Here is a 26897-nt window from a genome sequence, read left to right as displayed (position 1 = left end):
TTTATGTGGTAGAACATTACTATATCATGATTGTCACAGACATAAATGTCATTTAGCCCCAAATAATGCATCTTTTAAACTTATTCTTTCAAGTAATACTATCCAATGACTGCTAAGTTTAGGATATCATGCTGGGTACTAATGGGTGTCCAAAAGTGAATGAGACACAATCTGTGTTCTCAGTCAAAGAGGTGACTTTGTTCAGTCATTTTTTGACTTCTTTAAACTGATTTGGGCTTTGCTGTATCTATGCATTGGTCTTCATCCAAAATTGCAGACTCATTGATTACAAAGGGACTTTTGTGTTTAATAAACATTTTCTAGGTACATACATTTGCTCCTGATTGATTTTCTTTAGTTTTCTTTTCTTACTCATTATAATGCCCCAGATCTTTTGTGTAGGAATGTTTAAAAAAAGAGGTAGAATCTACAGGATAAGGTTCATAAACAGCCCTGTCTGAAATCTACACTTGAAAGAATGTCACTGTTTTAATCTGGAAGCCTTGGAATCTGGCCTATTCTGGAATTATAAAAATAGAGCTGGTCTCAACTGAAACAACTGGACAGAAGGACATGTCCAGAGGTGATGCACGACCAATGAAAGCCTTGTGGGATTTCTGCAGTCAGAATGACCCTTCTGAGTTGTACCTAGTTGAGCTGAAATGACCAAGTCTTTGTATTCTCACACTGACTAATCAATATGTGGGGGCTACCAAGCATGACCTCAGGCTGGGTGGTTCACTATAGCTGAAACAGTCTCCAAAGGGGTGGATGGCTGATACCTGTCAGCAGTAGCATTCTCAGTAGGTAGAACAACAAGCTGAGTGATCTTCCCAAATGGACAGTCTTGACTATGTGCATCAGTGTCTGACCTAGGCAGCAACTATGACCACTACATGATGGCTGAATTGCTTATTCATCTTTCTTTTATTTTCTTGCACTGGATAATGAGTAGCCTAATTTGGGAGACTAAATATATGGTAGATGAGGTATGAGTTAGGGCAGTATTGTTTTTTTTACTTTTATTACCTTTCACTTAGGTGTTAATATTACTAACTTCGAATAATAAGGTGACTATAAATCTATGTTTACCCAGGACAGTCCTTTTTACCTAGAATTATTTGTTGAGGCTCAATTAACATCCATGTTAATCTATTAATTTTCTTTTGTTGGTGTTGGGTTTGAACTCAGGGGTGCTTTACCACTGAACTATAACCCTAGCCCTTTTAGTTTTTAATTTGAGACAGTCTTGCTAAGTTGCTGAGAGTCTCACTAAGTTGCTAAGGCTGGCTTCAAACTTGTGATCCTCCTGCATCATCCCTCCTGAGTTCCTGGGATTATAATAGGGATGTGCCACTCTATCCAGCTTGGAATGGGTACTTTTGAACCTACTTTTCCAGAAATTTTAGTGGGAAAAAGAAAAATTTAATTCTACTCTTGGTAGATTTATATAATTTGGAATGATACTTGTTTACAAGTAAAACTCTGAAATTAGGTATGGTTTCTGAAAAAATGTCTAGGGAAAGAAGAGATTGAGGTACTCAGTAATTTCCTTACCCTACCAGGAAGTTATCTCAAGGCCCCTTCTTTTTCTTAATTGTTGCTCACTCGTTGCTGATTCTGGTTTTCAATTTTGGCCAAATGTTGGATGGGAAGAGGGCTTACTGCTGGACTCAGTTTTGCCCATCTCTAATTCTTTGGCAAGAGAAATCAACTGCTGGTTTTATTTTGATGTTTGGCACCATGTAGCAGACAATATCTTTAACAGGGTACACTGTCAGTGATGGAGAACTTCTTAATCCTCTTTTCCTTACAAAAGAACACTATTAGTGGTGGTATGACTTTATGCTTGATTTTCCACAAATGAGAACTTGACAAGACAAATATATAATCAGCCAGCCATCTGGCATTCTACACATATTTTCATTGACTCAGGAGATCATGGAATTAAAGATATAGCTTAAAATTTAAGCAGGAGAAGCAAAATGCAAGAGAATTCATGTTTTATGAATATCTTTTACTTTTATTTTCTAGAATAAAACATTAAAGCTTGTCTGAGATTTAGAAAGATGTGATCCAGATAGTGTTTACTTTTTTTCTGATGCAGTCGAAGCTGTTAGGCATTCAGTAGCTGTTAGAGATGAGGCCTGATTTTTCCTTCATATGAAGTCAGAGTACGTAACATTAAATATTTGTTGAGCTTAATTTATAGCACTTTGATATAGATTCTTCTTTGCAACTTTGAGCCTTAGAAACTCACTCTTTCGTTATGGACTTCAACTGCCTTTAAGACACAGAGATTCCATAAGTTAATTCTACATTTCAGTTATCACACAGGTGACTATTTTAAACTACAGTATATTTCAAGGATATCTTATTTATTTATTTTTCTGCAGTGCTATGTATTAATCCCAGGACTTTGTGCATGCTAGGCAAGTGCTCTGCTGCTTAGCGAATTCTCAGCCCTTTATTTTAAGAATTTGAGACAGGATCTTTTTATGTTTTCCAGACTGGACTTGAACTTGTGAACCTCCTGTCTCTGCATCCTGAGTAGCTTTAATTATAGGCATATGCCATTGTGCCCAGCCCAGGGATATCCATATTCTCATACCACCTGGGTTAAAGACCATTGTATTATTACATATATACAACATGGAATTTGAAAAATTTTATTCCAAATACCCAAAAGTCAAGTTTAGTAGTCTCAGAAGGTAGAAAAAGACTTAAAAAGTAGATTTCTAAACCTACCTCCCATTTTCTAATTTATTGTTTTATAATAAATATTTGTTAAATACTTTCATTGTTCCAGGTAAGTGATAAGCAACTCTCACTGCTGTTCCTTTTCATCTACTGACCTATTCCAGTTCTTTGTTCCTCGCCTTACTCTATCCTCTCTGTTCTCCTGTTAGTGTCTACATGATCAGTCTTTCTAATATTCTGGCTTCTTAGTTTCTTTTTTTTTAAATTTATTTTTTAGTTTTCGGTGGACACAACATCTTATTTTATTTTTATGTGGTGCTGAGGATGGAACCCAGCGCCCTGCGCGTTACCTATTGAGCCACACCCCCAGCCCTGGCTTCTTAGTTTCTTGTCCTTCTCTCCTCTTGTGATCTTGTCCTTCATCCTACCTTAGCTGATCATTCACACTTTTATCATTATCAGTGACTGCAGTCTCGCCATAATCTCAGTTGAGCATTCCCAACTCTTGACCTCAGCCTTGAACTTCTCCAGCTCCCTGCTTCTGGTACCATTACTACAGCAATCTTTCGACCTTTATGATTCCGAAAGCCACAGATTTCACCACCTGTTATTGTCTTTGTCTTCTCCAGGATCTTTCTTCCTTTATACCCACCTTAGAGTCCATGTCAAAATCCAGTTCTACTTGAGTGCATCTCTCTCTAAACCCAACTTCCCTTGGCTCTATGTTGCTGGAACAACACCAACTGGTTGCACCCTGAGTTCAAGACTAGTTACCTCCAGGGGCCACTCATATTGCTACCCATCCACGCATATTTTTTTGTCCTTTCAGTCTTGTGTATTTCTTCCTTTAAATGGCTTTTCCCATCCTTCCTTATTAATAATCTAGTTTCTTATTTTATTGAAAAATATAAGTAACTGCCACTATAGAGCGCTTGGGCACCCCTCACCCCTGACTCTGTCCATGTGCTGGCATCAGTGCCCTTATGCTCCTTGACTCCTGGACTTTGAATATCAGGCACCTGAACCCCTTCCTCTGCAGTCTCCTTCTCAAAGATATGGTTCCTGTCATTATTACTTCTCTCCATTTCAGTAATTTTCTCAAATTCATCTGTTTCCCCTTGTCTACACATCATTCCCATTAGTATGCAAATATGTTATTTCTTCCATTCTATACTGTTCCCTTCAGCTGGTGACTGCTGCCCTTCTCTTCTTTATAGCAGAATTTCTCCATGTACTTGTAACTACTCATTTTCTTCCATTTTTCATTTGAATTTACTATAGTTAAGCTTTCTGTCATCAGTGATAAAATTCTCAGCCCTCATCTCACTGTCTAATAGTGCATGACAAAAGCTGATCACTGGTCACTTTCTTCAGTGGAAAGGCTTTCTTCATTTGGCCCCTAGGCCAGCATTTTTCTAGTTTTCCTCCTAACTCTTTGGCCTGATTATCCATCACCTGCTGTTCTTTTAATATTGGAACATCCACAACCACTCTTGTGTCCTTCATTTTAATTTACTAAGTAATTTTATCCTATCCCATTCATTATGCTGGAGGCTTCTACCTCGTATCCAGCAGTCTGACAATTCTACCTTCCTTCTGAAGGCGTCTCACAGTAAATGTCTCCCAAACTGAACTCTCCACTCAGGTCACTCAGGCCAAAAGCCTTTGAATCATCCTGAGCATTTCTCTGACTCACAGTCTACATGAATTTTATCAGCACATCTTTTTGACTTTGTTTTTAGAATATATCCAGTCTCACCCCTTCTTTTTCCACCTTCTCTGTTATCTTGCGTCATCATCTCTGCTGGGAATATCACACTATCCTGTAATCAACCTTGCTGTGCCCTCCCTTGCTGTTGACAGGCTATTCACAGAATACCTGTTGAAATGGGACTCAGAGGACAGCAGGGCTTTGCTGTATGACTTCCTGTTTCCCTCCCTCACCTGCTTTCTGACTCACTGGTTCTCCTCAGTGAAAGTAAACACTGTGGTCCACAGGCCCTGCTGATCCGGCTGCCTCTTCTTCTCATCTTCATTACTCTTGAGTTTGTGTCTTGCCAGGGTTTCTCATACCCACTTGCTCTCTGGTGTGCTAACCTTGATTTTATCAAAGTCTTTGTTCTTGCTGATCACTCTGCCCAGACATCTGTTCCCTTGAATATACGTATGGTACACTCCTCATTTTATTTTTCAATTCTTTTCTTAAATGTTGCCTTTCAGAGGCCTTCCTGATTTCCATCTCCCAATTTGAGATCACAGTAGTCCCACCCTGCACCACTCTCTGACTTGCTTTTCTCCATAGCATTTACCACCATAAATTATTTTACTTCTTTATTTTGTTTTTATCATCTGTTTCCCTTAACTAGAATATGAACTTCATGAAGATAAAAATTGTTTCATTTTTCTTACTGCTGTTTTCCTTAACATGCAGAAAAAAGTGTTTGTATGTTAAATACTTTATAAACATTTGTCGAGGGAGTGTCTGAATTATTTTTGTCTTTTCAACATCATGATTCTTCTGTTACATGTAAGGAGCAGAGTCTTAGGGAATGTTAGTCATTTGTGCAGATAACACCTAAATCCTTGTCTGCCTTGTCTCATAGTGTAATCACTGTATTAATTCATCTACCATCTAGTCTGTGCATGAACTTTACATTGTGTTAATTGCATTATGAGAGAGGAAGTTATTAATATTGTGCACCTTATTAGTATTTCTACCCTCCATCAATATTTGGGAGAAAACAAAAACAGATTTTTCACATTGAAACACACTTCCTTTTATATGCTGCAAACAAGTTGGAGATATTTGTTGGGCTGCTTTCTTTGCAGCAAAAGAGTTCTGAGAAATCTCCTATTTTTTCTGTCTTCTAGTGGCTATATTTTCTTACAAAGATCCAAAATTCCTGCATCCTGTGGGTTTGAAGCATCAAGGAATATATAAGAATGCTCCTTGTTTGGCTAAGGTGGATCAGGTGTTCCAGGAATGTGGATTCTGCTGCTGGCTACTAGAATTTTATGTTCATTTCTACCACTGAATTGTTCTTAGTTTAAAGGAATCATAGGTTTTCAAAAATTATCAAGCTACTTGCTGTCAAATGGGATTGTGAGGAATTGAGGTCACACTTTCAGAAGATAGTCATAGATCATGATGAGTATGAATCATGCTTTTAAGTTTTTGCAGCTGCTTTTAGAGTTTCAAACTACAAGATGTGTCTAGTTGGCATTTCCCACACCTGCCCTATTTGTGTTTTATATTTAAAGAAAATGGTTGAGCTAAAAGTGAATTCTATCTACTAAGAAGAACTGATGGCCCTGGGTTCTAGAAATGAAGTATGACTATTAGATCTGTCACAAAACATTTGTCTACTTGGCCAGATTGTGGCCATTGTTTGCATCTACTCAGTCCCCCAAATAGAATTTGATGTGAAGTGAATTTGTCATGAAATGCCAGCAGTATCTGAGAGGTGGTAAAATTTTAAATGACAATTGAGTGGTATGTTAATAAAGTTGTACCTGTGGGTTTGATGAGAAGCCAGAGGGGTATATCGAACTCCTCTAATTTAGTCTTACACTCATTCTGTCACCGCTTCATTGGGCACAGATGAAATTTCTGCTCAGCTCTTTCCGCTTACAGAGGTTATTTTCTGTTGGATTTTTTGGAGGGTCCTGGAGGTATAGGGGTCATTGAGTGTTTGAGCTGTTTGTGTACAGTTTGGGGCACCACCACATTTGCCTTCTTTAAGGGCTTTACATCTTCCATTTCCAGCCACTGGCAGCCTCAGGCAGGGTTCTCCGACCCCAATTAAGATTGAGTCTGGGGCTGGGGTTGTAGCTTGGTGGCAGAGCACTTGTTTCACATGCATGAAGCACTGGGTACAATCCTCAGCGCCACATAAAAATAAATAAAGGTATTGTGTCCATTTACAACTAAAAAAAATATTTAAAAAATAAAAAAAAAGATTGAGTCTGTTTGTTTGACTTCTAGCTGTCTCCATTTTGCCTAGAATTTATAATCATTCAGTGCCAGAGGTTTAGTCTGAAAGAGGCAACTCTGCCATTGTCTTTAGAGCTTCAATATGTTGAGGTATATATTTACCATAAGGATTTTTTTTTTTTGAGAGCAAAGTAACAATTTCATTTTGAAACAGGAAGCATAGCTTCCACAGGGACAGGTCCTAAGAGAGAGTTGACTAGGAATTTTGTATTTTGGTACCAGGAATTGAACTCAGGGGCACTTGACCACTGAGCCACATCCCCAGCCCTATTTTGTATTTTCTTTAGAAACAGGGTCTCACTGAGTTGCTTAGCTGTGCACTTTTGCTGAGTCTGGCTTTGAACTCTTGATCCTCCTGCCTTAGCCTCCCAAGCTGCTGGGATTATAGGCATGCACCACTATCCCTGGTATGCCCACGATTTTAAATTTTCTTTTGTTAATTATTGCTTAATTCCACCATGGTCAGAGAATATACCTTGTATGATTTTAATTCTTTAAAAGCTAATAAAATAGGATTTATAGCTTAGTATATGGACAGTTAATGTAAGTGGCCTCTGTTTACTTTAAAAGGGTTTGTATTCCTAGCTGTTGGATGTAATGTCCTGTGTATGTCAGTTATAATCATGTCCATATCTTGTATACTTTTAAACCTTTTTCTTGGTATGCTTTCTATGTCAGTTATTAGAATGGGTATGTTAAATATCTCCCTATTATATTGTGACTTTGCCCATTTCTCCTTTTTGTTGTGTTGATTTTCCCCATTTATTTGGAGTCTATTGTCAGATACATTTTGGTTTAGGATTGTTGTGTCTTTCTTGTGAATCAAACCCTTCAACTATATAAACTTTGCCTCTTAATTTTGGTAATGCCTTTCACCCTGAGGTTGGCTTTATCTGCTATTAACAGTGACATCAGCTTACTTTTGATTATGTTTTTCATTGTGTATTTTTTCCTTCTTTTTGTTTAAAATTTGTCTTTATGTTTTAAATGACTGGGTTTTGCTTTATTTTATTCCATCGTGACAGTGTTTCAATGGAAACATTTGATTACTTACAGTTAATATAATTGCTGATTACATTTAAATCAATCCCCGTCTATTTATTATCTGTTTCCTCTATGTCTCCTGTAGTTCTCCATTTTGCAATTATTAACTTACTGAATTTTTAGATGTGTTATGCATTACATTACTCTCATGTATCATGTTGTCTACTTTTTTTCCTCCCTTTTTTTTTTTTTTAAAGGAAAAGACAGAGTTTTTAATACTCCATTGTGTGAACAAGGAATTGTTGGTTTTGGGATTGGACTTGCAGTCACTGGTGCTACTGCTATTGCTGAAATTCAGTTTGCAGATTACATTTTCCCTGCTTTTGATCAGGTAAGTGCTTCATATTTTATTGTAAATGAGCATTCATGAGGTTGCTAAATCCACAAAGTATTGCATCCATCTTCCCATTGTCCATCTTAGCACATTTTGTTAACCCTAACTTAGTGTTTTACAGTTATAACTTTCTAATGGGAATATAATCAGAGTTCTAATAGATGATTTTAGAAGATGGACTGGGAAGGAAGGACTCATTGCAACATGTGCCTTCTCTCCTTCTTCCCAGATTGTTAATGAAGCTGCCAAGTACCGCTATCGCTCTGGGGATCTTTTCAACTGTGGAAGCCTCACCATCCGGGCCCCTTGGGGCTGTGTTGGCCATGGGGCTCTATATCATTCTCAGAGTCCTGAAGCTTTTTTTGCCCATTGCCCAGGAATCAAGGTATACTCATTTATTTACTTGATTAGATCCTCATTTGATATTTCCATTTGGTTGATTCTGTTAATATTAACTAATGTGTTCATCTGGGGACAAACAGGATTTTGGAATTTATGTGAATTTAACTGTTAAGTAAGATATGCTGGAATGGTGGTGCATATTACCTGTAATCCAAGCTGAGGGAAGGGGACTGCATGTTCAGGAGGCTGAGGCAGGGGAATTGCATGTTTGAGGCCAGCCTTAGCAACTTAATAAGACCCTGTCTCAAAATAAAAAATAAAAAGGGCTGGGGATGTGGCTCAGTGATAGAACATCCTTGGGGTTAGTCCCCAGTACTGCAAACAAACACGGCCCCCTACTCCCTGTGCGCCACCTCCCCCACCCCCAAATCAGGGAGGCTGGTATTTCTTTTAAATTCAATGCCCAGTTTAACAGATTGTTCTTTTTGAAGTAATACTGGCTTGACATTGGCAATAATTGACATCATAGATTTCAAAGAATATAACTGAGAACATCATTGGTTTGTCTTACTCCTCTTTCAAAGCCTTATGTTTCTCTCTAGCGGGTTTTTCTCACTTAACTGCTTCTGAGATGATTTAAATAAGTCTGCCATTTAGTTTACATTTACCTTGAAGTCAGAGGGATATGGAACTTGCTATTAGTTCATAGATGGGGAGAAGGTTCTTACTTTCCTAATCTAGAGTAAGGTAATACTGTCTTAAACAATTAACTTGGAAATATCTTACTGTTATGATTGGCCTTCACAGGAGCTTAGTTTTTTGATAATAAAATTATTTTGAGTATTTTATGTCAATATTTTGTTCTATCATCTTTTCTATTTCTTATTTACTGAACATCTTTCCAGGGAATCATAGAAACTCACAGATATCTCAATATGGAGATGTTTGTTCTTGATGACATAGTTTGGTTGTGAACATGTGTTTTATTCTAGTTTGTTTTTTTCCACAGACAAAAGCTATGAGATTTTTCCTATCTGAGTAGTGGCTCTGTGCTGGCTCAGTATGAGCTAGAAGTTGTAGGCTAGGACAACTGTTCCATTAGAGACAACAGCTATTTTTTGTTTGAGCTGAACATTTTTAACATTACTCAGTGTTTTAAAGAGCAGACCTTTTCTCAGTTCCCTAACTCCTCTTTCCCTGTCCTCTTTCTTTCTTCTTTCTTCTGCTTTCTTTCTATGTTTCCCACATCAAATGAAAATATACATATAATAAAAAAGGTTAAAAGTAAATATATGAGAAAGCAGAAAAAGAGAATCTGAAAAGTAGGAATATAAAATAAACATACTATGTGATGTGGTTACTTTGTGTTCAGAAGCCTGTTTACAGAAAATGAACTAGATTTGTGCTGCTATTTTATTTTTTAAATAAAATTCCTTCAATAAAAAGGGCATAAAAATGACCTTGAAAGCCCATGTAGTTTGCTCAATGAATCTTATTTGAATCTCTGTGATAAAGTCAGGCTTATTTTTAAAAATAATTCTTCCCATGTAATCCTTGTCGTCATACAATTATTTTAGAGTCACTAAGAAGTTTGTGATTTCTGGCAACACTGTATAGAAGTTAAGACCTAGGGCTGTAGCCCCCATCCTTGGGTGAGAATCCTGGTCTGGCAAGCCGTCTGACCTTGGGCAAGCTTCTCCTTGTCTCTTTACACCTCACTCTCTATTTCTATCGTGAGAAAAGTAATACTAGCTTCCTCATGAGGGTGCTGTGAATATGAGATGAGTTAATCCACACAGTGCTTGGCAGATTAGCACCTGCCCTTTCCTGTGGCCATCATCTTCTTCATCATCACCCTGGTTTTCAAGGACTTGGAGCCATTTCCTGTCACCTGGAAGCATGAACACATTGCTTTTTACTTTGCCAAAACTGGGCATAATGTGCCTGAATCATAAAATTCAGTGGTTACTTTTCCATTCATGAGGTGAAGACTGAAGTTTTCATGGGGAGGAAGGAAATTTTGGTGTGTTAAAGTTGAGAAGATAAAGAATCAATTTTTATTTTTAGTAAAGTTGATTACTTCAATATCAACCCTTATAAACAGGTTTATTGGGATACATTTTTACTAAAATTGTGTTTTTTTTTTTGTTTTTTTTTTTTTAATCTGTTTTTGCAGGTGGTCATACCCAGAAGCCCTTTCCAGGCCAAGGGACTTCTTTTGTCATGCATAGAGGACAAAAATCCTTGTATATTTTTTGAACCTAAAATACTTTACAGAGCAGCAGGTAAAGGTTTTGTTTTATACTTGTGAATATATGCTTTGTTTTTCATAGCTTAAGAAATTTTAACTTTTTAATAGCTGGGTTTATATTTTTCATGTAGAAAAAATTCTGATTCATTTCTTCTGTTTAGTGTATCCATAGGTGTAAATTTTGTTTAGGGAAAATTCATCTAGCTATTTTATATTTTGGTTTTGGAAACAAAAAATGCACTGTGAAGTGGTAGCAAGAACAAAGGAGCTGTATGTGGGTGCTTAGTAAATGTGGATGGAATGAAAAAGCCCAAAAGTTATTATACAACATAGTATCTAAATTCCCCTTTGGCTAAAGTGACCATAAGTGTCTTCTAAGTTAGATTACTTCTAACCGTGAAGGAGGCACTGTTAGCAGGTATGCTGTGATATCAGGTCTACGCTGGGGTCACTGACTACAACAAACTGAGATGCAGTTCACCCTCCTGTTAGCTCAGAATCATAACTATAAACACATGTGTGACGACTAATTTCTTAGCTGTAATGGAAATTTCAAATATCAAATGATTTGTTCTGTCCAAAGTATATTTTGTTTGGAATTTAAGAAAATTATTCTGGCAAATCACTCTTTTCCTTGAAAAGTTAAATTTAAAACATGTTTTTATTTTGATGTAATTTATGTACAATGAAATGCACAGATATTAAGTGTTCAATTTGAAGGGTTTTTGACTGCCCTATACTTTCGAGTAATCACTATACAAAACAACATAATAGATTTTAATCATTCCTGTAAGTCCCTTCCCATTACTTCCTGCCAAATCCATTCTCCTTACTCCAAGCTCAGACTCTTCCTGATTGCTTTTAGGGATGTACATGTTTTTGGGCATTATAGAAATGGAATCATTTCTTGTGTGTTTGACTTCTTTTGTTCAAGCTAATGTTGGATTCATACATGTTGAATTGTACCACTGAGTTTATTCCCTTTTCATTGCTGAGTAGCAGTCCATTGTGTGAATATTCATTGCTTATTACCATTGCAATGAATATTGAACACAGTTGTACAGTATTAGAATGTTATTAGTAAGTATTAAACATTGCCATTTCATTGTATGAATAACCCTTTTTTATTGTTATTATATTACTTCTAAGAAATGGCAGTTATTTCCATTATTATTCCAAGTACTATCATTGTTACTACTAAGGAAACAAACTTGCCTCTTCTCTTATCACCAAGCTGATGGCCTGTAAATAGAACTAATATACTGTAACCAAATATCTGGAGTCTGCTTTGTCCATGAATTAATTGAGCAATGCTTCTTGGCTATGAGGAAAAGAACATCTGAACAACTGAGGCATATAAAATGTTTCTGAATAAGTCACAGTCCTTGGTATGACTCTTCATTGCATGCATGTATTACAGTTTATTCATGGGTCACACAGCCTCATTTTATCCATTCTCTGTTGATGAATAAATGTTCCTCATTGTTGTCTGTTTTTGAAAACTGACATTGTTTTACAAACTTCTGCAGTATTATTAAGGTAGAGATGTTTTCTCATGTCTGAAGCAGTATTCTGTACAAAATTCCAGAAACAAATGTTTTAAGGATTCTGGGTGCAGATTTCCTTAGGAGAATAAAATATTAGGCATCTAAAAAAGTTAACTTGTCAGCTCTAAGAACTTACCCATAATGTACACTTCCCACTGAAATCTGTAACATATATATTACTAAGTCCTGTTCAGAAACAATTCCATTACAGGGGCAAATTCAAGCCTTCGGCTTAGAGTTGTAGGGCATGACTCTCCCAATGATCTCAGCACCTCTTGGTCCTTCTTTTCCTGGAACCACATTTTCCCCATCTCCAGTGCTTGCACCTCACTCCGTGTGGTTCTGAGGAGGCTCCAGGTCATCATCTGACTTCCATGGTCTCAAGATGTAGCATGTGGCTCAAGCCCAACCATTCTGATTTCATTTCCGGGATTTTCTATGGGGAGACAGAGCCGCACTGTCTAGAGGGAGTTTGCCTGGGATGTTGGGAGACTGGGGCCCTGAATTACTTTTATTCCTTTAATCTTCATTTATGAATGATTTTCCCCTAGTTTCTTCCATTTAATCTCATTTTAAGTTAAACCTACTTTGAGTTTCAGTCTCCTATAGATTTTACTTGTATAGCAGGCAATTTTGATGATCGTAATACATAATCTTTTTTAGAGGAAAGATGCTTCTCTTTTCAAAGGAAAATATCCCCAATCAGATCAGCACAATGAACTACTACAGCCTTTCATAATTTAATATGGATGCTATTTATTTTTTTGTTCTAATAACTGAAGTAGAAACCTTCATCTTTTTTATTCAGTCTTATAAGGTTGCTGAGAGGATTAAGTGAGATAATCCATGTTGTATTTGCCTAGTTTTAAGACTTTTTAAATTTTTTTTTCAGTACTAAGGATTAAACTCAGGGTCTCTCTACCTCTGATCTACAGCTGAGGCCCTTTTAATTTTATATTATTTTGAGACAAGATCTTGAGTCTGGCCTCGGACATTTGATCCTCCTGCCTCAGCTTCCCTAGTCTCTGGGATTTCAGACATATGCCTGGTTTTGAAGCACTTTCTGAACACTGAGGTGCTGGACATAGTGCTATATTGTGAAGACGTGAACTATTCAATTGAATTCTCACAATTACCTATCAAGTAAATTTTATCATTATAAGCATTTTATAGATGAGGAACTTGAAGATTAGGAAAGTTAAAAGCTTGTTAAAGTTACACACTAGGATTTAAATCCAGAGTCTGTCTCTAGAGCCAAATATTGGACATATTCCAAGTGTTTTTCACAAAACCTGTGAGATGGTAGTGTCAGACACCTTTAGGCAGACCAGGAAACTGATGGTTGGTGAGCTTACATATCTTATTCTATTTTACAGAGGCAGTAAGTTATAGAGTTAGGTTTTATTTATTTATTTGGGTATTGGAGATTAAACCCAGGGATGCTTTCCTACTGAGCTGCCTCCTCAATTCCTCCCTCCCTTTCTCTCTCCCTCCCTCCCTCCCTCCCCATTCTTCTCTTCTCTTCTTTTCCCCTTCCTTCCTTCCTTCCTTCCTTCCTTCTTTCCTCCCTCCCTCCCTCCCTCCCTCCTCATTAAATTTTAGCTTATGGCCTTGCTAATTTGCTGAGACTGACCTCAAAAACTTGGTGATCCTCCTGCCTCAGCCTTTCAAATTTCTGGGATTATAGGCATGTGCCACTGTGCCCAGATGGGCATCCCAATTAATCATTATTTAAATGAAAATCATATATAAAATATAACTCTCTTTAGTGGCCCAATTTCATACCCCAAAATATGCTGGTTAAAAAATTTCCTGCAGAATTGAAATTATATATATATATATATATATATATATATATATATATATATATATATATATATATTATTTATTTATTTTTGGTACCAGGGATTGAACTCATGGGCACTCAACCACTGAGCCACATCCCCCAGCCGTATTTTGTATTTTATTTAGAGATAGGGTTTCACAGAGTTTCTTAGCACCTTGCTTTTGCTGAGGCTGGCATTGAACTCCTAATCCTTTTAATCAAATGGAAATAAATATTATCCATAGTCATATGTTGAGGCAGTATATCCCTACGTAGTGTATACTGCATACACTATGAGGTTCAAATATATACACATTGTTGACATAGGATTAATTAACTTCTTTGATGGTTATAAAAACTACATGTCACAGTCTGATATAGCACCATGAGGGCAGGGTGGACTTAGCTTCTCTCTGCACTATGAAGCATTAAAGGGCCTAGTCCCCTGTCTCCAGAGACAAACCAGCTGGGAACTGAGTCTTCATGTGTTTGGGGGAGAATAGGTAGAACCATCTGGTGAATGGACAGCATTACCCCTATCAGCTCTTTTCAACTTTTCCAACACCCTTATTTCTGGGCCTGCTGCCCATATGCTGTGCTTTATTTACACATCTTTGCTATGATCTCTTCTCTGTGTGTGCAGTCTGCAACATTTAGAAAATATTTTTTAAGTTCAGCTATCAACTATATGAATTATTATGGATAAAAATAAAATAAAAACAGGTAAGTAATACTCATTTGTGTGTGTGTGTGTGTGTGTGTGTGTGTGTGTAGTACTGGGGATTGAACCCAGGGCCTTACACATGGTAGGCAAATACTCTTCTCCTGATCTACATCCCCAGCCCAAGTAATATATTCTCTATGAAATAGTTTCTTGAATTTTATTTTTACTTATTTTAAATATATAATAAATATAAAAGCTTTAGGTATTATAAATGTAGTAGAAAGAGTAATCTGTTCATATCTTTGGATTTCCTGATTATTTATTGTAGTTAAGACATTTGAATGCAGTTCATCTTTTTAGAAATCACAGGGATGTTTAGAAATGATAGGTAAGAAAGAGCAATCTAGACAATGTCAAAAATGTATAAAATGGTTAAGATTGAAAAGAATGAGTCAGGTGACATTATCAAATAGAGGCATCTGGAGGAGAGATGCTCTGGAGTCTTTGAACTGTGGGTTTTATTTAATTGAATGATTCAGGACATTGGTGAGATGGAAGCAAATGGGACTTTTATCTGTAGTTCTTTGTAAGTGAGATAGGCTGACTTCTTGGATTTTTGGATGGACCAAAAATCTTTCAAAAATAGGGCCGTAATGCCATTGATGATTTTTAAAAAACAATTACACTAATTATATATGGATTCATAATTCTGAAGAGAAAAACATTATTATAAAAAGGTTTTGAATGGTAGAAGACTTTAAAAATATGTTTTGCCAAATAGTGTACATAGAAGAGAGGAATTAGTATTTTGTATTTTATGTATAAGCAGACTATTTTTGTGCATGCTGGTACATTGAATACTACGTATAATCCCTGACAGGAATATGTTGAATACACTAATGAGAGAAAATTTAATTCATTGGTTAGATTTTTGAAGTATCTTTTCAATTGAAATAATAGTTACAGAGAAGTTAATGAGAAAATAATATAATATAAAATAGCAGTTTCTTACCTAATCCTTCACCAGATCTATGCTTCTTCCCCTGCAAGCAACAGCTTTCAACTCAGCAATTTCTTCTGATAATTAGTCATCATATTTACAAATAATATGTTATACTACTTAATATTTTTTAAAGTGATTATTTTAATTTCTTTTTAGAAAACAGAATAATTAATTTGCATTTCCTGAATAAGAGGATGCAAAGAGTCTTTTCATAGCTTAATATTTGTCATCTTTGTATCTTCTTTGTTAGGGTGTCTATTAAGGTCTTTGACTTTTTTTTTTATTGTCTTGTTTCCTTATTGCTGATTTTTAAAGTTCTTTGAGTGTTTTGAATAGCAGTCCTTTATCAGCTGCATCTTTTGTGAATTTATTCTTCCAGTTTGTTGCTTGGTTTTCCATTTTCTTGACAGGGCCTTTTGCAGAGCAGAAATGTTTAATTTCTAAGTTATACTTGAACTCTTCTGTAGGTCATGATAAATAATGAGTTTACTCATTTGTTTATTAGAAGTCTATTTTGAAACTACTGGATCTCAAAAGTTTAACTTCTGAGGAATGCCACCATTATATCATTGCTTTCCTACTGATTGTCATCATTAATAGCAGTTAATATTTTTGCCTTCCTGCCTTCCTTCCTTCTCCTTCTTTAGCAGAACATGAGATTATTCTTTCTTTTAGTATTTTTACTATAATGATTTTTATTTTCCAAGAATATGATTGTTTCCACTTAAACTTGTTTTTATGTCCACTAATAAATTCTGTAGATATTTTCATTAGATTGGCACATTTATGGTTAGTGTTAGTCTTAGATGTTTTATGTATTTGTTACTATTGGGAGTAGAATCCTCCTGCCCCAGTTACATGTTAAAATTGGTCATTACTGGTATATAAAAATTTGAAAAAGTACTGTGTTCATGTATGACTTCATTTAAAAATAATGTAAACCCATTACATGTTTATCCATGATAATTTCTGGCCATATGAGTTAACCCAGAGTCCTTCATAGTGTTGTACTTTTAATTCATAATTTGATATGAAGGACTTTATGTAAATGAAAAACACTGGTTTCTGAATGGAGGCATGTTGTACAGAATGCAATACACAGAAACAGGTGCTGGGTGATAATGTATGTGGAGGTGTAAGTAATACTTGCCTTACTTTCTTTACAGTTTGGTCTTGGAAATATTTCTCATATTTCTAAGTTGGAATGAAATATAAAGCCCATTTAGTGTATGAAAAATTAACTTGTGAAAATGGAAGTGAATTGCTGGGGACCAGTAAGAGAATTCTAGATTTAATACTTGATTGGTTTTAAGGAAAATGGCAACTATTTATTTAATCCTAAGATTTTTATTTTCTATTTTTCAAAAACATATGGCAAGTATAATATCCCCTTTCTTAAAATATGCAATTGCTGCTATTAATTTTCAAGGTTTATGGAGAGGATCAAGCTTGATATGTGGTCATATTTTAGTATTTCTACTGAAACCCATTTTGGGCAGATTTCAGTCCGATATAACATGGTAGTTATGAATTTGGATTATAGAATTACCACTTACTGTCCTATAACGTTAACAGACCTACTTAATGTCTATGCTTACTTTCTCATCTGTAGCTTTGAGATAAATCTCATATCAATCACACTGAGGTGTGAAGATAATATAAGGTGATACCTTTAAGGTGCTTAAAGCAGTGCCTAATATGTAGAAAAGCCTCAATGAATATTTGCTATTCAATTATTATTAATGTATTGAGATTTCTTTACTTCTCATCAAAGTGATTTTTTTCTCAAGTGCTGTTTATGATGTATATATGTTGGATATTTCTCAGTTGGCTCTCATCCTCATATTTGCTCCTCTGCAATCCCCACTGCAAGGCTGGGGTTGGAAGCTAGTGGGCAGCATTGTCATCACCCACTTGCTAGTTGAGTTCAGTTAGAGTCCCTCAGTGGGGGTGGCACTTGTGGTAGTTTAGAAGGTGGGAAGGAAGCCATTGAGGTTTTCAAGGCACCTCAGATAGTGGCGGTTGAGGAATCTGCTCTGCTTCGAGGACTGTTGTTCTGCAGGGATGATGGCTGTAACACTCGCGAGAGGCCTTCAATGGGGACTGTTCTGCTCAGTCACAGCAGATTGTAGTTCCAGACATGTTACCTGCTTGCTGATCTCTGGGTCGTGCTATTTCATCATTTGCTACTTTATCCCTTTCAACGTCTTTGCAACTGATTCTCTGAATTCAATCAGATTCTTCTGGAAGGATTTTTGTTTTCCTGATTCAATGTCTGCTGGTAAAGTTAGTTATCACTGTTCAGTCATGCACTGAGGAATTTTGCAATCTAATAAAGAAATCATAGATCCTTATATGTTTTTTCATATTTTAAAATGATTATCTTTTGTTGATTTGATCTGCTAACTTTTTCTGACTGCTGTCTGCATTTAGAAAGTCAGTACACAGCAGCTGATGCTTGGTGACTAATGGGAACTACTGCTCCTCAGGAATAATTTTGTATTGTGGAAACTGAGGGACTTCAGGTATCAAAAGCATGATGTGAAAAATATCTGTAGTAATACTTCAATGTTGTGAAGTCAATGGAATACGTATAGCAATACATATTTCATTGACTGTAAATTGCCCATTTCCTCCTCACATTTTAATGTCTCTGAAATTGGAATGTAGCTTAAAATCAATGGTGTCTTGCAATCATCCAGGGGTTGAGAATTGCTATTAACTGCTCAAGCACATATATCAAAATGAGTACCAGTACCTACAGGATACATACCCACAAATGAGAAGAAAATTCTAGCAACATCAGAGAACTTTTTTGACAATGAGGTTCTGAATAGCTGTGGTGAGTAGGAAGGGCAGGGAAAACGGATAATCACAATAGTTTAACAACCCTTTGAAGCGAAACTAAAAAGTAAGCTGTACCTAATTAGTGGGCTAGCTTGAGAGTTTTTAAATTTTTAAATTCTTTTTATGAATCCATTTAAAAAGGCTGCATCATTGATGTGCTTGGTGACACAGAAAATGGTGTTCTGTGAAGAGACATGGACACTGATGATTACAAGTGAAAAGTAAATGAGAACAATTAGATTTTGAATGTAAAAAAATTTTTTAAAACAGCTTAAACCAATGTATTTTGCTTATATTTTGTTTTTATGTATCAGGATGATAATAAAAAGTCCTGTCTATTACAAATTTCTCTTTCAATAAGACTAAAGTTAAAATTCTAAAATGTATAAGTTTAATTGGCAGCTTTTTTCTTATCAATGCATAAAATAATGTTATATTTTATAATTGACAATGAAAATAAAATACTCTTTTTCTATCTCAACATAATTCTTTTTATTGGATGATTTGCCCCTCTTCCAAACTCCATGTGTTGATGTGGAATGGCTTTGTAATATTGCTATCCTTATCAACTTATTGAAGCTCTAAGCAACTTAGTGAGTCCCTGCCTCAAAATAAAAAAATAAAAATAAAAAGGGCTGGGAATATAGCTCAGTAGTAGAGCATCTCTGAGTTTAATCCCAAGTACCAGAAACAAAACAAATAAACAAACAAAAAAAAACTCCAAAAAACAAAAAACCAAACAAAAAACAAACAAAAAACCTTCTGAAGCAAAAACACTTATAAAGACATTTATAATCTTAAATTCACACCTTATATGTAGAAGTATCTCAGTGTAAGGAGTTTCCTGGTTACATGCAAAACATTTGCTGGTCCTGACTTGCTGTTTTACTTAACATTTAAACAGCTTGATTAGCTATATATATATATATTTTTTTAAATTTAGTGGTCAGGAGTCTCATGCTACCTGGCATATGTAGATACTGAATTTATTGCTTCACATCTTCTCTGTGGCTAGTCAAGATGCTGTTATTAGATTTATCTGAGAAAATAAGGTTATCACAAATATGACCCCCAGTGTTGCTGGACTCTTTTTATGTTGCATAGCTTATTAGTAGCCTTATTTTCTTTATTTGAACTAACATTTCTAAAACAGAATTTGTTTAACAAGGAAATATCAGTCTACTGTGCCTCTAGATCAGTTTTTTAGTAAATGGTAGAAGGAATAAGAATGACTCTTCCTAGGATGAAACTTTTTTTATAGCCTTAATGACTATGTCATTGAATGATTTTAAGTTGTAATGCAATTTTCTTCCTAAGAACACAAAAGGTGTCCAGGGTGATTATCTTAATATGCCCTCATTCTGTTCTTATGATGTTTCTAGGATTATAGATGAGGCCAAAAAAAAAAAAAAGAATATGTTGTGAGTACTACCAGATTAATTAGATAAAGAATCAAGGCCATAACTGGGCTTCTGGTTGGATGGATCCTCCCCCTGTCTCATTCTTCCCCATTAGACTGTAAATTCTGACAAATGAGAGTAGGATTTCCGAGGCATGGAGACTCTGAATATGCTGTGGTAATCAGGCAGCATGCACTAACATTTTAGAACTATACTTTGCTTCCTCTTAAATAGAGAAAAACAGAGAACATTTTCTTTTGTCACTGTAACATGTATAATGCAACATGACCCTACCTGATTTTCACATTTATAGGGAAACTGGCATTACTGGAGATTAGTGCCAGGAAGGAGAAATGACCCTGTTATCTCCATAATGGCCATAGTGTGCTTCACAGGGAAATTGCATCAATAGGAGTAAGTGGTTATTTACTTGCAGAAGCTTTCTATTCATGTTATTAATATAGTTAGGCAGAAGGAACTGGAAAGTGCATATAGGAATGTAGGAAGGTCATTTATGGGTTTCAGTGTTCATCTGCAACATCATATAAATCTGTATTTTCTTAGATACATGTGCAAGAACACACTTGGTTTTACACCTCCATTTCTTTGTGTATGTTCTTTCTATATGGAATGACCTCTGTTTTCTCTGGTAAGGTGTCTGTCTCTAGGACCTCCATCAGTTGTACCCTCCTTGGTGAAACCTTGGTCTTTATAACTGGGTTGGTGCCTCTCTCTGTATTCTTAGAGCAGTTTGTTCTTGTTGCCAATATCAAGTTTTCATTTTTGGCTTATAATCTCTTTCTATCTTTATAACTCCTGGTTGAGTCTGTGCCTCTCTGTAGTGTGAACTACCTTTTAAAATTTCAGTCCAGCATCTCACATGATGCCTACATATACTGGGTACACAGTCATCATTAATTGAATAAATGTATCTTGTACATGGTGTGTATGTCATTACACACCCTGTCTCTTTCAAAACTATGTTCAATGTGGATTATTAGAAGAAAATTGGAAGAAAAAAGGAGAAGGATGAGATATAAAGTGATAAACATGAGCTAATTCATGCCATGAATATCTAAGTGAATGTGTAGTATGCACATAAATTCATTGCATGTACAAGGAAGCATATATGTGGAAATTTTATAATGCACTTTAAAAAACTCTATACTGATTCTTTTATATATTTTTTTTATTTTTCTAAGTACATACATCATTATGTATTTGGTGCTGAGGGATTTCTCTGTGGAGTGTTCATTAATGCTGAGATTTGAATGTGATCAGCTTGTGGTAAATGGAGCGGGCTCAGTTAGTTCCACTTCTGTGAACATAAGAATCTGTAGCATGACCATACACAGTGCTCTTTAGCTCCTGAAGAACTGCTCTGATGCTAGTTGCCTGCTCTCTTTCTGAAAGCACAGAGCAGTGGGGGTAGACCTGCAGGAATGTTAATATGAAATAATAACCTTCTCTTGGAATAAATAGTGTTTAAATTAATGTAACTACAAAGTACCTCTGAATTTCAGCTTGCTCTCCAGGTGATTTGTTTGCCAAGTTTAAATAAATGAACATATTAAAATTGTGTTCTTATTTTCCTGCTGTCAAGATTAAACCAATGCAAATTTAAATAGTTGTTTTTTGTTTTTTCTTAATATAAGCCTCTCCCTGAGTCTAATTCTCTGCATGACGTATTTTAAGTAGAGAGTAAGGCTTTGTTTGGTATGTTATTCCTTAATTAATTGTTAAAATAGTGAAGACTTATTATTCTGGGTAATTTATTTAAGACAACAGTCACTCCCTGGCAGCTTTTTAAAGGAGATAGTCCAAGATGCTAACTAACTCATTTGTTTTGCTATGCTATCCCTGGGAGCTCTGTGTTCCAAAGATTTGCTAATCACCAGTTGGGAACTGATTTACAAGGCAGAAAATACAGGACTCTTGAGTGGTGCACTGATTCATAAGCAAGCTGGAATGTGTACTGGCTTCAAGCCTTGTCTACTGGCATGCAGATCTTGCTGCCAGCCGACTTGATGATGGAAAAATGCCTGCTTGCTACCTCTGGCCAGATGTCATTAGTGTTGTTCTTGACCCTCACATTGGTTAATTGCTAAGTAGAATATGCTACTCGAGTTGAATATGTCTCCTTGACTGTTCACTTGTCCAGCCATTTATCCATCCATCCTTTCATCCATTTATAGATCCAGTACTGGGATCAGGCTATCAGGGAATGGGTTGGAATTAATATCTGGAAACATTGTTTATAATCGGAATTAGCTGTCATTGTCTATAAAGAAACAGTGAATATTTCAGGTTTATAGGTCATTTTGATTCTCTTAACTACTTAGCTTTCTATTGTAGGTCGAGAACAGCCATAAGTAATATGTGGCATGGCTGTGATCCAATGCAGGGTTGTTTACAAAAAAAAAAAAAAAAAGATTTGTAAACAGTAGCAAAGCAAACAAATAGATTGCTTGTCCTTGGATTAGACAGTTGAAGTATTGAACTCAGTATAGTTTGTGTGATATGCAAAAAAGTGTTTGTATATCACACAAGCTATACTGAGTCCAGTGCTTTAATAAGACACTTTAATAAAGCTTTGATACTTAAATGTTTTCTACCATTGTTTATGATATTTACCTACAAGAAGTAATTTTATAGGTTTTGCCATTTTTCTTTTTCTTTTTCACTTAAACATTAATCATTTAAAGTCTACTCAGTTCTCTCTGGTACTGGTTATTGATATGTCATTGGATTATTGGATTGGAAATGTAAGAAAAAAGGAATAAAATTCCAAAGTATGTCACTGTAATATCATTAAATTTAGTAGTTTTGGTTGTAAAACTGTATTTTGACATGAAAACATTGCCAAGATATATTGCTAAGTAAAAAAAAAAAATGTCGATTGTTAAAAAGGTTCTGAGCAATGTGATTCTATTTGTGAAAAGAATAGAATAGGCCTATGTATATTTGTACTTGTATATTATAAATACCTGAAAATATAACCAATCAGAGCACTTAGTTTTCAAGCAAATGAAATAAACTGTGCTCAGTTCAAATAGGGATGATTTATTGAAGCATACTGAATAGCTCACAAATCTCTGATGTGCCTCAGGTTAGCCATAGAGGCCACATATTTAGAAGCAATACAGAATAACTGGTTCTGCAAAGATGCCCCAGTAAGTGTCAGTGAGCACTTTGCTGCCGTCTGAATCACTGATGCCACTGCCTGGATGATGAATTTGCCTCCACTGTTTCTACTCTAGAGTGGATTCTGGACAGTTGCTGCTTTTTTGTGTAATCACCTTCCAATTCAAAGTCTGCTGTAGGTGAATTTGATTGGCAGAACCAAAGTTTTGGACCTAGCTGCAAGGGAAACTGGGAAAGTGAATATGTGGAACTCACTTCTGTAGTGGACAAAGGGTCCTGCCTCATAAGGAGGGGGATTTACCAAATGCAGGGGAAGGATTCAGAAGTTCATTGCTAGGAAGAATGGGAGCTGTGCACTGGAGACACCAGGAAATTGTTCACATTGGTTACTTCTGGGCAGAGGAGTTGAAAGGCCTGATGCGGGAGCCCAGGGAGGGCTTTTACTTTCATTTTACTTTTCTGTGCTCTTTGTATGTAATAATATAATAAAAGGACTGTGGGGAAAAAAACAAAAAACAAAAACAGTTTTTCCTTAAACTATTATACTATTCTCAGAACTTAAGAAAATTCTTCAGGCTAGTCAATTTCTTCAACTCCCTACTTTATTTCACTTTATACAAAATACATGTATGAAGATGTGAATTTGGTGTCAACATACCTTATATATAATCAGAGGTATGATAAATTATGATAAAATGATGTAGTAAGAATTGTAATGCAATAAATAAATAAATAAATAAATAAATAAATAAATAAATAAATAAATAAATATTTGAATAAGTAAAAAGATTTACTCTGCAATTTCCCCTGATTCAATCAGTTCTATATTATATGTACCTTGTTGGGCAGAAAAATCATGAAATTTTTAAAACCTCTGGCATACCAGTGGTGGCTTCTGCTTTTGGGTTGGTGGAGCTGATTTTTGAGGACTATAATATTCAACTTTGAAAATTGAGTGTTATCAATTAGTATAATTAATGAAGTGTTTATACAGGCAAGGTGTAAAAATAAAATACACTTAAAAATTTGGTTCTACTATGTGTGTTTTCCATAATTTTTGTACCTGCCCCCCCATATATTTGCTGCTTGATGGAAAATTGGTGTGAAAACTTAATTTGGCTCAATAAAGTTTTAGCAAATATAGTAACAATTTAAAAAAAACCTTTTAAAAAGAACAGCTTTAGGTTTATAGAAAAAATATGAAGATAGTAGAGTACTCATCCACCTGCATACCCAATTTTCTCTATTATTTACATTTTATGCTGAAATTGCTGCAATTAATAAACCAAAGTTGACACATTATTATTGGTTAATTCCCATGCCTTATTAAGATTTCCTTAGTTCATAACTAAAGTCTTTTTTTCTGTTCCAGTGTAGCTGATATATTGTATACATTTGCATTATATACTTTTAAATTGTTCTTATTAATCTGAATAGTAATGTCATGGAACCATATAATAAATGCTATTTCTATTTAAAATAATGTATGGAATTTGGAGAAAAAATGAAGTTTTGTCATAGTGAGGTTCATATACTTTTTCATGCACCAATGTCACATGAGAAAATAATAATTAACCTTTTGTTTCTCCCCCCAATGTATTTAGTGGAGCAGGTTCCTGTAGAACCATACAACATCCCACTGTCGCAGGCTGAAGTCATACAGGAGGGGAGTGATGTTACTCTTGTTGCCTGGGGCACTCAGGTCAGTAACCTTGATTTCCAACTGTTAAAGCCCATGTTGTGCTTGGGAAGCCCTTATTTTTAATCCTGATATATGAAGAATTGAAAATTATATTTTCTTTTTTTCAATCTGTCTTTAGTTGTTAATGAACCTTTATTTTATTCATTTATTTATATGCGGTGCTGAGAATTGAACCCAGTGCCTCACGCATGCTAGGCAAGTGCTCTATCACTGAGCTACAACCCAGCCTTGAAAATTATGTTTTCTTTATATCTCAAGTCTGTTTGGTACCACTGATGCTGCTCCCTATCAATTTTATTAAGGTATAATTGAAAGATAAAAATTATATATATTCAGGATATACAGAATGATGATTTGGTATATGACTACATTGTGAAATTATGTGACAATCAAATTAACACAATTATTACCACATGCTAGTTGTGTGTGTGTGTGTGTGTGTGTGTGTGTGTGTGTGTGTGTTGAGACACTTAGAATTTACTCTCATTCAATTTCAAAGAAATAGTATAGTATTAGCTATAGTCATCATGCTGTACCTTCAGTACTCAGAACTTACTTATATCTGAAAGTTTGTGTTACTGATTTCTGATTGGGGTGAGGTACTTATTCTGTTATATTAAAATATATAAGCATGTGGTGAAGTAATTAAAATATGTTAAATGTTTGTAAAAATGTTTTCATTAAAAATGCTTTGATGCACATTTTGCATATCCCCACCACTTATTGCTGCACTTATCTTTTTCATCCCCTTCCTTCCATCCCTCATTAATTTGCTGGCCATGTGGATCCACCCAGTGGTCTAGCCACAGAATCCTATGCCTTTCCCTTTTCCTGGGACTTCTCCATTGATCCCCCTTAGCTTTACCTAGTATTTATGGTCACATTTCTCTACCTCTAACTTTTTTTTTTTTTTTTTTTTTTTTGAGATGGGTGCCTGCTACATTGCCCAGGACAATCTTGAGCTCCTGGGCTCAAATATTTCTCCTGCTTCAGCCTCCCAAGTAGCTGGGACTATAAGTGTGTACCACTGCACCTTGTCACCTCCAAGCTCAGGGCATTTTATGTTTGGTTGTGGACTCCTATCTCTTACATTCCTCTCTCTTCTTTTAAAGAAATCATCAGATTTTCTGTGCTAAGGAAAAGCTATTTAAGAAAATTTAAGACAGCATCATGTAAACACAATAACAAAAGTCATTTGCAGTGTCAGAAGCTCCTCTCTCCACCTGATTTTGGCTTTGAGCTGCAGTCCTTGTGGCTTATTTGCAGTGAGGTAACTGCTGCCTGGGGAGTCACACTCATTAATGGTGCTCATGGTGGTTGTGCTGAACCTTTTTTTTGTCCTCCCTCAGATGACTTTTTAATTCCCATTCCCCGATGGTGACCTTGTTTCTCTTTTAATGGGGTGTGTTTGGTACTACCTCCCATAGCTTACTCTCCCTTACACCCACCACTTTTGTGCTAATCTTTCCCTTCTTCCTTTAGTCTTTGAAGAGGAAGCGTCTGGTTTATTTATTTATTTTGTAGCTAGCACTACAAATCTGTTTCAGATCTGTTCCATTCTGTTCCATTTACTATCTCCGGGATTGGACCTGTTAGCTAGTCCCTCTCTCCTGCATGCTCAGTGCCTCCTTTCCATGTTGCTTTTATTAAAAGGGCACATCTCTTCACTCTTTGAACAATGATTTCCCCCTTAAATGCCATCATATCTTTCTGCTCACTTTTATTGCTAAACTGAACTACTGTTTTCTACTTACATTTAAGTTAATTCTTTAACTTCCCATATGTCTTTGTACTTAGGAGTTATGTTACCACTAATGAACTAAAACTGTTTTTTGTAATTTTCTAATCTCCATTTTAAACCAGCCCCTTTTCCCATTCTTAGGTATAGACATTAGCTAATTTCTCTATGAAACCTGTTTGTTTTTAGCTTCTGGGGTACAGTGACTCCTATTACCCCTTTCCCTATCTCTTTAATATTTTGTTTTTGTTTTGTTTTTAGTGAACCCTTATTCTGCTATTTCCCTTAAATGCTGGTGACCTACAGGGTTCCATGATTTTTGCTTTTTACTTCTCTCTTTACATGCTTTTCCTGCAAGTTCT

The 26897-nt window shown here is 35.7% G+C and overlaps 1 protein-coding gene across 2 annotated transcripts in view; it reads left to right on the top strand.

Annotated features, from left to right (window-relative positions):
* Bckdhb (branched chain keto acid dehydrogenase E1 subunit beta) overlaps nt 1–26897 on the top strand; it is a 190943-nt gene that overhangs the window by 42505 nt on the left and 121541 nt on the right. For both annotated transcript variants that reach the window (XM_078019699.1, XM_078019698.1), the window contains exons 4-7: nt 7936–8069; nt 8302–8457; nt 10591–10699; nt 24700–24797. In XM_078019699.1, coding sequence (XP_077875825.1) covers nt 7936–8069; nt 8302–8457; nt 10591–10699; nt 24700–24797 — 497 coding nt within the window. The remainder of the gene's footprint in view (nt 1–7935; nt 8070–8301; nt 8458–10590; nt 10700–24699; nt 24798–26897) is intronic.

This window comes from Ictidomys tridecemlineatus, chromosome 8 (genome assembly GCF_052094955.1).
Source record: "Ictidomys tridecemlineatus isolate mIctTri1 chromosome 8, mIctTri1.hap1, whole genome shotgun sequence".
In the NCBI taxonomy this organism is placed as follows: Eukaryota; Metazoa; Chordata; class Mammalia; order Rodentia; family Sciuridae; genus Ictidomys; species Ictidomys tridecemlineatus.
This window is presented reverse-complemented; position numbering and strand designations above follow the sequence as displayed.